The 12090-nt window shown below is 30.5% G+C and overlaps 2 protein-coding genes across 2 annotated transcripts in view; both read right to left on the bottom strand.

Annotated features, from left to right (window-relative positions):
* Positions 1-12090, bottom strand: part of LOC123670848 — a 29014-nt gene that overhangs the window by 8512 nt on the left and 8412 nt on the right. Inside the window, exon 5 of the mRNA XM_045604415.1 lies at positions 1941-2309. Within this exon, the coding sequence (XP_045460371.1) occupies positions 1941-2309 (369 nt within the window). The remainder of the gene's footprint in view (positions 1-1940; positions 2310-12090) is intronic.
* Positions 8649-9909, bottom strand: LOC123670849. Its single transcript, XM_045604416.1, has 3 exons — positions 9584-9909; positions 9321-9529; positions 8649-9261 (listed from the first exon to the last, which is right to left on the bottom strand). Exons 1-3 carry the CDS (start codon positions 9834-9836, stop codon positions 9106-9108), a joined length of 618 nt encoding a protein of 205 aa, XP_045460372.1. The 5' UTR covers positions 9837-9909; the 3' UTR covers positions 8649-9105.

The following is a 12090-nucleotide window of genomic DNA, read 5'->3' as shown; positions in this document are numbered from 1 at the left end:
TTCACTTTCAATTTTCTTTGTCAACCAAAGATTTCTTCAGCTACACATTGATATGAAAAATAACTTTTTATATTGATTATTTTCCACTGAAATTTCGATTTTAGGCAGAGTACATCCGCTTCGAACACGCCACGACGAGTTCGTCAGTAATATATCTATCATATATCACGTCAGTATATACAATCAAGAAAAATACATCGTTCTGCCCAAGAATATTCATTCAATGATAAATAAGCCAAATCCACGAAATCAAGATTAAAACAAATCCCTGATATTCAATTAGAAGGCTAGAAGAATGGAACTTCAAGCCTTCAAGATGAACATTGTTTTAATTTAACTATTAATAGTTTTCATCATATTACTTTTTTTAATATATGGAAAGTAATGTATATAAAAAAGTTACACCGCATTAAGGTCATATCTTTCTGTAAAAAGGGGAGGAATTATGGCTCTATTCTAATTACACGAAGTATTTTCAGTGTTCCATTCAATTGTACATTTGATATATAATGTATAGGAAATAATGTAATGGCATGCAGACAATGTTTAATTTTTCCGGAATTAAACATCGTCTGCGTGCCATTACATTATTTATATATTTATATTCATTTATAATTAATTACAAGCGTCAAAAACATTATTTTCTATTATATAATGTATCACGGTTTAAGCTGACTTTTGCTATTTTATTCATGGCTGCTGTCTAATCAAGCTGTATACTTAAGAGGGGTCTATACCTTTTCAGCGATCAGTTCAAAAATTAGTACGATTTTTTTTACATTAGAGACCTTCGATTAATATGACTTTAGATAGATAGATAGATAAGGTTTATTCATTTCATAGTATACATAATATGTAATACATAGAAAAAATGTCAAAATACATTCAACTCAATCATAGACAGTAGCCATTATTACATATACTCCTCCTCCTCTTATCTTTTAACCATGTGCTTGGCTAGTCGCCATCGACACATTAAACAATCTGCAAAACAAATTACAAAAAATCTCAACAATCACAAACTACTTCTACAATTTCAACTTCACAAACGCTTTAATTTTATTTTCAAAAAGACTCTTTCAAATTATGGAGCTCCAAAATGGGACGTGAGGAAAAGTAGTCTTCTCACCGTGACGACCATTTTGGACACATATACTCCTGTACATTATACGGTTCACAGCTCATGATAAATGAATACAAATCTTTAATAACTAATTATTATTGAATAATCTTTTTCACTATTATTCATTTTGAAGGGAACGTCATTGCGGAAAGTCCTTATTTATTAATTTTTTTGAAATAGAAAGAAAAGAATTAGATGAATTAATAAATAATAATAATAAATAAATAAATAAATTCCATATTGAAAGAAAAATATATGCATGATTATAACTTACCGACAAAACATTTAATTTTTCAAGAATTTTCACATAAAAATATTATACAAAAGTCTTATCAAAGGCAGAAAAAACGGTTCTCCTAAATTTAAAAATGAAGACTTAAAAACGTATTTTGAATTCTTGCATGTGGTAGAAAAGGACGGTAAATCAGAGGAACGTTTCAATTGACTCCAATCATCCTGAAAAGTGGTGGAATATCAAAAACGCTGAGTAGTTAAACTTTGGTAGATCACGAGAATGTCACGTGGTATAAACCCCTTTTAAAAAGAGATGATAAAAAAGATGACATGTATTGTTATTTGAAGTCAGTAAATAAAAATTCTAATTGGAAATTTCAGTACAATACGAGCTATTGAATCTTTTGATGATCTACCTGTACTCTTTGTGAATAAATTCGTTTCTATAAACGTGATTTTTATTCGTAAAAACGTAATTAAAAAAATAATAGAGGTGGGATGAAACTATAGTAATTGCTCGATGTAGGTTATGATTATAATATTACGTTTTCATTTCGAGGTATAATTTTTTTCCATTACTCACCTGATTACCAGGATTCACGAGCAATTTCTTCGGGTTGAGGATCCATAGCTCTCCAGGCTGCATACAATTCCATAAGACAGCAGGAAACCAGATTGCCACTCCAATCTCTACAGTACGAAATACAACATCATGCCAATTCCTTGAATTTATTGGTACTTTAGTCTTCCAAAATTCCGATAGCGTTTCCGAAAATAAAAAACCAACTATAATGATGAGCATGAATGCTTGACTCAATAAACCAATCCGGGATTGATGTAATTGTGATGCGTTTACAGGAGGTCGCAAATGGGCTTCGTGATAAGCCCAAAGCGGTTCATTTTCACGTCTGCCGGCCAATTGAAGAGGTTCACTGATAAAACCCCCGCGAACCTAGAATATAGATAAAATAATTATCAGTTTACATTATTTCCTCATGAAACAATCGTTTATGAAATAGAGTCGAAAAAACTAAATTAACGAGTATTTAACTCGATATCCGGAATATTATTTATCAGTTCATTCGATAAGAATTCGAGGGGAGAACAGGTACTTCAAATTTCTACAATGACTTCCCACGACTTCCTATGATTTTCCAAGGTTATAATTAACCTTAGTTTTGGTTGATATCAGAATATATTTATTTTTTAAGATCAGATTTTAGTAAAAAAATGAAAAATGAATAGTAAAAATTATTTTTAAAAATAACCCTTTGATGCACTATTTTACCTGTAATTTGGAAAAAATACTGATACCAAGTGTCGTGAAAGGCTAATTTGAACAGAGAGAAGTCATATTTGCAACAAATCGAAAACCTTATTGAAAATAACGCAATGTATGATTTTTGTGAAAGCAGTTATTATTCTTGTTGGGACATATGTCCTAATTTAAACCATTTTATGTGAAAAAGTGAAGGGCATTTGAGAAATTTATATCTTTGTCTATCTTGATTATAGATTAGCTAAAGTGATTGAATATCTAGCCGCACATTCTTGGAGGGTAATATGTGGAGTAGTTGATGATCTTTTCTTTTTATTAAAAATTTTTCTTTTCAAATCCGACGCGAAGAGAATGCCTATAGAGGAGTCAGGAATTGACAAGTGTCATATCAATAGCATGATAGAATAATCGCATGTACCATTTTGACTTTATTTTGATATGGTGACGCCCAGTTAGGCTGTTCTGTTCATCAGTTCAACATATGTAGTATATATGTTATATTATTCTAGAACGAAATTGGGACAGTCAATAGTGTCAATTTTTCTGTCATATCTTTCAATTTTTTGTTTAAATTCTCGTCTGGGGTATTACTTTGACATTTGGAATTGAAATGATCGATGATTCAGATGATTTGTGGACATGATTGCATAATTTTAATAAAGGGACTTATCATTGAAAAACATAGATTTTCTTATGACAACGAACTATTCCAATAACTACGACAATGAAACATACGTATACCAGGGACATATACAAATGCCTAGATACTTATGGACATACAGGGTATTTCAAGTTCGACTGCCTATTAGACGTTTGTGGAGAACGGGGCCTATTTGAAATCTGAAAATTCGGAATATGACATTGTTCATGATGCCCTATTCAGCTAAAATATTTTCGAACCTCCGGCACTTCCGGTTACACAAAAAATTTTTTTGAAAATTTTTGTTTCATTTCTTGTATAACCGGAAGTGCCGGAGGTTCAAAAATATTTTAGGTGAATGGAAAAAACAGAATTTCCATAGTCACTATTATGTGAATTATATTTTCTGTGAATGTCCTATGCGTATACTCGATTATTCTCGAACTAAAATGATGTAGGAGTATCATGCATATCTTGAACTTGAGAAATATCATCACAGGGTTTTCAAATATTGTGCCAAAAATCGTGAACAAAATTTGATCGTAACTTTCCCTATTTTTTTATGATTGCGCTGGATTCTACGGAGAAAAATAAGGGTAACGTCCAAACATGATTATGCTCCCAAATTCAATAATTCAAGAGTTATTCGAGATTTTATGAATTTATGTATACGTAGGGTCAATTTCATTCAATCTGTTTCTAGAGTGCGTTTCAAAGCAATCTTCTATGATCATTGAAATTAAAATATGCAATTATTTCAAAGTGACAGGTATATTCATTATTGGAGCTAGTAGATTTTAATTTCACGAAATGAATCCCCGATATTCAAATAATGAAATTCTGGATCTATTCCATATCTAAAGTGAATGCAACAGAATTGTTTCGAGAACTTGTCGAGCATTCAATCAGAAATATCCACATTTACCACCATTAACGAGAAGATATTTCGGAAGTATAAAATGTATTCTACCACCTTTTTATATTTATAGAATATTCATCGGCACACAGGAGTGCTGCATGATTCTATCTCATATGGTACAGATTTTTTTTTCTAGGTAGGAACTCCAGTATAATGGATATTCACAAAGTATGAAACATTCTTTTCAAAATATGTATCTTCTCATTTAAATGATGAAGATGAGGAAATTTCTGATTTAATGTTAGTTATTTATAATACAAGTGCAGAAGGTATTGATATTCTTCCACAAGTTCAAAATGAACAAGTGGTAGAATGAGCCTTCTGTACGAGTATTATACATTATTTTCTCTAATTCACTGAATTTTATTTGAAGAAATTATAGAATTAGACAGTTATTGCAACGCACAAATAAGCGATCTTTTATTACAGGATCTCTTATTTTTACATGTACGCATGCGCATTGAGTCAGATATCAAGGATTGTTTAAATCTAAAATACAGGCCTACCTTACTTTATTTAAATACAGGCGACCGTCTTTTATTTGAAGATCCCTTATTTTGACATATGTCTTATTATTATGTCGAATATTTGCCGCCAATATTCAACAAGAACTAACCAACAATACTTTTTTTCTACATTCATGCAAAAAGCAAAACTTTATTGAACTATATTTAGTGGAAAAATAAGTTCTTTATTGCACTAGTGCAATAAAGTTTTTATTGCACTCATCTGTCATTCTACTTCAACCTGCTGTCATCATGACAAACAAATATTTCAGCCTGAAGGAAATAACGATGTACAGTTACCAAGTACTAGTACGTTTACAGCAGTAACAAATCAAGAAGTGGATTTAAAAAGTACTTCACTATGAAATATTCATATTGAAAATTGCACCAATTGTTCATTCACTTTCAACATTGAGGGTAAAAATAAAGTTTGAGTTAAATTGTTCGTAACGTATTAGTTCCTGTTTCAATGCAAATCGATATTAATAATAAAGTATTCAAGTTGCGCTTTTCATTTTCCTACACCTAGTGCCGCACCTCAATAAATCATTTTTTGCTTTTTGCATGAACGTAGAAAAAATGTTGTATGCAACTCGTGCAAAAATTGTTTATTGCACTCGACGTGTTGTGCAACTCGGCCTAACGGCCTCGTCGGACAATTTCACGTCGAGTGCAATAAACATTCACTTTTTGCACTTGTTGCATAAATAACTATTTAAATATAATAACGTGCATAGCTGTAGAGATTTTCAAAATAAATTTGAGAAATTTGTATTTTACGATTTTTAATTATAATAAATAGATTTTGAGCCTTTATCATCCATTAATTATTGTGTTCAAAAAACTGAATCCAATTTTTTTGAGGTGAATTTGATTGTGTCTTTTACACTATATATCTAATTTTCAAAAAAATTATAGGAAAAAATGAATGCAGATAAAGGAAAAAAGCGATTGAGATTCACATTTGACGAAGACGTGATTGTATTGCGAGAAGTAGTCTCGCTGAATCCTTTCGCTAATACTGAAGAGGTCCAAAAGAATGTGGTATTGATGACAAAAAAAAAAATTTTTGTAAAATCTATAAAACAGCACGTCAAAATACTATTAGATTTGTGGATAAAAAAAGATAACAATAATGAAAAAAGGTATCTAAAAACTCTCCTTGAATTTAATAGATAACAATTGAATTTTACAGTTCAGGCATTGAAGAAACATACTCAGAAAAATATTCTTTTACAAGTGGTAAAGGAGCTTATCGAACTACATAAAGATGAAAAGGCCCATAAACAAAAAATAACTATAGGAGAAAATATTAAAACAGAATTAGGGAAAAAGGGAAGAATAGAAGCAGCGGTTAATTTTCATAATATAAATGCAATGGTGATCATGATTATAATGGAGATTTTCTTATCGAAGATGGTATTACAGGTATTAAGTTGACTGTCTATGTAATACTATATAACTAAGATAGCTTGCAAATTATAATTTACAGTATCTTATAAATATTTTATTACAAGAGAAGTTCCATCAGAAGAACATGATATTTCTAATTTAAACATATCCATAATACCATAGTTAGAACAGGAAACTCCAGATAATGATAAAGAAGAAATAAACATGAAATCTTGTAAGAAAAATTCCGCCACAAGTTCTAAAAATGTACTAGGTGATTATTTTTTGTCTATTCATAACAAAATTTCAGCATTTCACAATATAATTTGAAATAATGATTTAATTCTTTGATATATGTGGTCTTTATATATGCTTTTAGGCCCAATAAGAACAAAAACGAACTACATACATGAGAAGAAGTGGTTTAGACTATTTAAAAGAAAAACACCAAAAAGAAAAAAGAAATAGACTTGGAAGAGAAAAGGCTGATTTTGGAGGAGAGGCGAATAGATGTTTCAGAAAGGACAGTAGCATTAGAGGAAAACAAATTCGCCCTCAAGACAGAGTTTTATAAAAACGTGTATGAATCTCAACAACAGATAATACGTGATCTAATAAATTTAGTGAAAGAATTAAAAAATTTAGTAGATATGTCTACTAAAATTCAGGTTTCATCAGAATGAATTACTGTGATATTTTTTATAGAATAGTATTCTTTTTTATATGCAGTACATTATTTTTTTTTATATACAGAATATTATTTTTTTTATATACATAACATTATTTCTTTTTATATACAGAGTATTATTTTTTTATATTATTAAGTCACTTATTCAATTATTATTATTATAATTCTCTCCGCATGTGTCGTCGCGATTAGATCGCATTTCATTGCTCCGATAACTAGTTTTCCGCATTCGAATAATAATCGATAGAAATCTTCAAAAATGGGTTTAACTAGAGGAAATATAGAAGAATTGAAAGAAATCGTTAAAGAGACAGTAGTGGCCGTATTGGATTGCTATTTAGATACCATTACTGAGAAAATAATGCTCAAGATTAAGGACAGAATGGAGGAGGAGTTTGAACAGCTGAAGTTTCGATTGCAAAATGTTGAGTTTCCTTCTACTGATCGAAATTTGGAAGAACTAAAATCAAGGCTTCACAAGACCGAGTCTAATTTGGAACATTTACAACAAGAAAGTAAAAGAAACAATGTTATTGTTTTTGGAATTCCGGAATGTGATAATTCGGATCTGAAGAAAAAACTTATAGCCATGTGTCAAGATAAAATGGTAAACATTGATGCACGATTTATAAAATCCTGCTACCGTTTAGGAAAAGGAGTTAAAAACAAAATACGTCCGATTATTGTCAAATTTTTAGATGAATCTTATCGTAATGAATTTTACTCATCAAGAAAACTTTTTGTGGGATCAAAGGTCTTTGTGAAAGAAGATCTAATCAGAAAAAGAATCGATATATTCAAGTATGCCATAGCGAAATTTCCCAAGAATGTGTGGACTGTTGATGGTATAATTAAGGTTAGAACTGAAAAAGGTGTAATTTCAGTTAATGATAAACAGGACGTAGATTCCTTAGTTTAAATGAGTTGATAATGATTGAATTGAATTGTATTATTATGTTGTATGATGTAGGTGATTTCTATATAGGTTTAGTTCTTATACGCTTATCGGGGTAGTTTCACTGTATATACTGCCTACAATTGTTGTAGAGTTTGATCGTGGAATTTTTTTTTACTATATTTTTACTATTCTTTTGCTATTGTAGTTGTATAATGGATTGCTTCGAATCAGAATTGGATGACACAGAGAAAAAATATTTTGGTGTTGATGATGCTAGAAAGGAGATTGAATTCGATATGTCTATCGAATATGAATATGGTAAATTTTAATATACGTAGTATACGAAAAAATTGTGATGATTTGATGTTATACTTAAATGCCTTGGAATTTGATAAGGAAAATTTTATAACCTCATCTCCCAAGAACTTAAATCAAAAACCAATGTAAAAAGTAAAATTTTCGGGTATCATCTCCGAATTTATGTATTTGTTAATTCTGATAGGTTCGAAGCCACCCTATCGACATAATTTTTTGTTTTCTGTTGTTTTTTTTTACATTTCTTTGGTTTGTTATGCCTTTCAATTGGTAATCTACATTTTTGTTGTTTCTCTTTCAATAAATGTATTGATTTTTTGTATAACTGGGGAGAATGTTCATCAGTTGTAGAAGCAGATAATGACAGCATACAAGCTTGCTTAGGCTGTATATTTCTGCAAGTGAAATTTTTGTCTGATGTATATTTATACCTATTGATGAATAAATTGAAATTGAAAAATTGAATTCTGTGATATAAATATATCTTGTGAAAAATTATGTGTTTTGAAGAAAAATAAAAAACCCGAGTCCTCATTTAAAAATACCCTGGAGAGACATAACATGAAAAAACAGTAGAGCACAAAGTAGAACCGAAATAATTGCACTTAAGTTCACTTTTTCAAAATTATTTTTGGAAAAAAAATAACAAAATGATTCTGTTAACCAATATAATATTCCAACACCGATGGGGTTACATCAAAATAAATACTTGACTGACTACCATTCAAACAGGTATGACAAATTATCAAAATGACTGCACATTTGTATAATGCTTCAATATCAGTTAATAGGAGTTTTTGATTTTTTTTTTAAATCTAAAAAGGCAAATTGGGTTACTAGTTTTTGGAAACCCCATTCTACAGCAACTCTCAGCACCTCCATACTATTGTTTAAAGCAATTTCATGTTCTAATAAATTCACAGGCTGCCCTGAAAATGGGGATAAAAGTAATTGTTTAACCCCATATGCCTGATCTCCATAAATTACATAATTTTCATTATTAGAAAAAATACAGTTTTGTTCCAATTGATTATAGATATTAGTTTCCCTTAGTATTCCAGAGTCATGGCGTCTTCCTGGAAATGCTCCTTTTAGGTTGATAATTATTCCATCAGGGCATAAAATAGATTGATATTTGACACAATGCACTCTCTTGTGCCCAGAGTAGTAATCTTCTTGATGGATACTTGGCCGACAAATTTTGTCTAACAGTTCCATCAATAAAACCCCAGCAGTTTGGTACTGCTCCTCCCATATTGCGAATTGACTAAAAACAAGTTAATATATAAGTTTATAATAGAAACTACAATTCAGGTAATAGCTCACCAGTGCATATAGCTGATATCTATTTCTATCAAGCCACTGATGTGCACTCAAATTGTCTAACAAATGTCCATGGTTTTCCATGATGAAATTTGCAGTTGCAGTAATAATCTGGGATAATGACTGAGATTCGTAATTGAAAAAACTTTCCAAGTCAATTAGTCGATTTGGATAACTCAGCCGTTTCAGAAGTATGCACAGTGCTAGTTGTCCTACAAATTTTAAAAATGTTAATTGATGTCTGATGGAATCAGAACTCTATTTACCATCCACTGTATTTCTTGTTTCGGTAACTATTTTTTGGGGAATTCTCAGCACATGTCTGAGTCTTCGCAGATCTTTTTTTGTGAAACGAAAGTTATTCACATAAAACTGCTCGTCTATTATATTGTCGAAATCAAAAACAGGTTCAATTGGTTTAGATGAATTTTCGACCCCAACGACATTATGAAGAATCAATTCTTCCATATCCTCATCACTGGCCCCAGCTAAAATTGCTAATTCTAATTGATCTTCCATACTCAATTTTGAATTGAAAAAATATTTTATGAGACTTCAAATAGATTAAGAAATTAGTTATTACTCTGTGATAACAAACTATGTTTGATTTACAGTTTTATATTCTAATAAATAAATAAATAAATATCGGGATACTTACCCCGATATTTATTTATTTATTAGAATATAAAACTGTAAATCAAACATAGTTTGTTATCACAGAGTAATAACTAATTTCTTAATCTATTTGAAGTCTCATAAAATATTTTTTCAATTCAAAATTGAGTTAAACTCAATTGTAATTGTAGATGACATCAACTTGAATCTTCTTGAGGATAGTCATAAAATAGATAATTATAAAGTTATTCTGTATATGAATAATTGTGTTCTACAAAATATTGAGAATAAATTAAAATTTACCCGAAAAACTACTGTAGTCACAGGAACTGTTATAGACCATGTAATAAGCTCGAAACAAATAAAGTGCAAAATGAAACCAATAAGTGTCCCTATATCAGATCACAAAATATTCCATTGCTCATTCAAAACACCTAAAACTTCAAGAAATAATACTCGAATGAAAACACATAAGTTTACTGACTACGAAAAACTTAATCTATATTTGACAGACAGACTGGAAAGATTAGAAAGTTTCTCCGACCTAATGGAAATTATTAAAAATGGCAAACTTCTATGTACTTCAACAAATCAGATAAAAATAATGAATGACAAAAACTGGTTCAACCAAAATTATTCAACAAAATGAACAAACGTGATAAATACTATAAAAAAATGATAAAACATCCTAATAACCACAATCTGAAAGAAAAGTTCAAATCTTTAAAAAATGAAACAAATGCACTCATTAAAAAAGAAAAGATGAAATTCTTTCACAAAAATCTAATTGAATCTGGAAACAATATAATAAATATATGGAAAACTATAAACAGCACATTGAATGTACAGACCAACAAAAATGAGACACATATAACTAATTTAAATATTAACGGAGGAACAATTACTTCTGAAGATATGATATCAAATCATATGAACAACTACTTTACTAATATTGCAAGTGAACTGCATAAAAAATTAGACCATACCATCAAAAATAAAAATAAACTCTCATACAGAAATGCTTCTATTTACTTAAAAAAATGTACGGAGGAAGAGCTAAAAGAAATAATTTTCTCCAGCAACAAGAAACGTAGTCAAGGTGATGACAACATTACAATGGAGGACTTTCAAAATATCTATGAAACAATAACGACGATGAAGTACTGCGTGCCCAGGTGTAAGTCCGATATATTCTCCACATATAAAACATACACTAATGGTCCAGGGACTGGCCCCTGTGGGACACCAAACCTCACAATTCTTTCTGAGCTTTTATTGCCATTTACATAAGTATACCTACTGTTTTCTCCCCTGGATATAGCTTTTTGTGAGGTCAAATGCCGGTCCACGTGCACCCATGTTATGAAGTTTCTCCAATAGTTTTTTATGGTCAACAGTGTCGAATGCCTTCTGTAAATCAGCGAACAGGGAGGGCTACTACATGTCTTCCACTTTCCATATTTTTTATTACAGCTTCCACCAGATCACAAGCTGCTCCTAAGGTTGCACTACCTTTCTGAAACCCATATTGATTTTCATGGATTGGAAAAAAACCTTCAAATCTATTTTTTATTACTTTCTCCAGTATCTTAGATAAGGTATTCACTACCGTTATGGGACGATAATTTCCTGGTTCATCTCTTCTCCCTTTTTTGTGGATAGGAAAGACTTTTGCAGTCTTTGCACAGTCAGGAAACTTTCCCTCCTTAAGCATCTTATTTATCAACTCTAGCAGTTTGGTCGTTATTGTTTCATAGATATTTTGAAAGTCCTCCATTGTAATGTTGTCATCACCTTGACTACGTTTCTTGTTGCTGGAGAAAATTATTTCTTTTAGCTCTTCCTCCGTACATTTTTTTAAGTAAATAGAAGCATTTCTGTATGAGAGTTTATTTTTATTTTTGATGGTATGGTCTAATTTTTTATGCAGTTCACTTGCAATATTAGTAAAGTAGTTGTTCATATGATTTGATATCATATCTTCAGAAGTAATTGTTCCTCCGTTAATATTTAAATTAGTTATATGTGTCTCATTTTTGTTGGTCTGTACATTCAATGTGCTGTTTATAGTTTTCCATATATTTATTATATTGTTTCCAGATTCAATTAGATTTTTGTGAAAGAATTTCATCTTTTCTTTTTTAATGAGTGCATTTGT

The sequence above is a fragment of the Harmonia axyridis genome, chromosome 1, assembly GCF_914767665.1.
Source record: "Harmonia axyridis chromosome 1, icHarAxyr1.1, whole genome shotgun sequence".
Lineage (NCBI taxonomy): Eukaryota > Metazoa > Arthropoda > Insecta > Coleoptera > Coccinellidae > Harmonia > Harmonia axyridis.
Note: the sequence above shows the minus strand (reverse complement) of the source record. Positions and strands in the feature narration are given on the sequence as shown.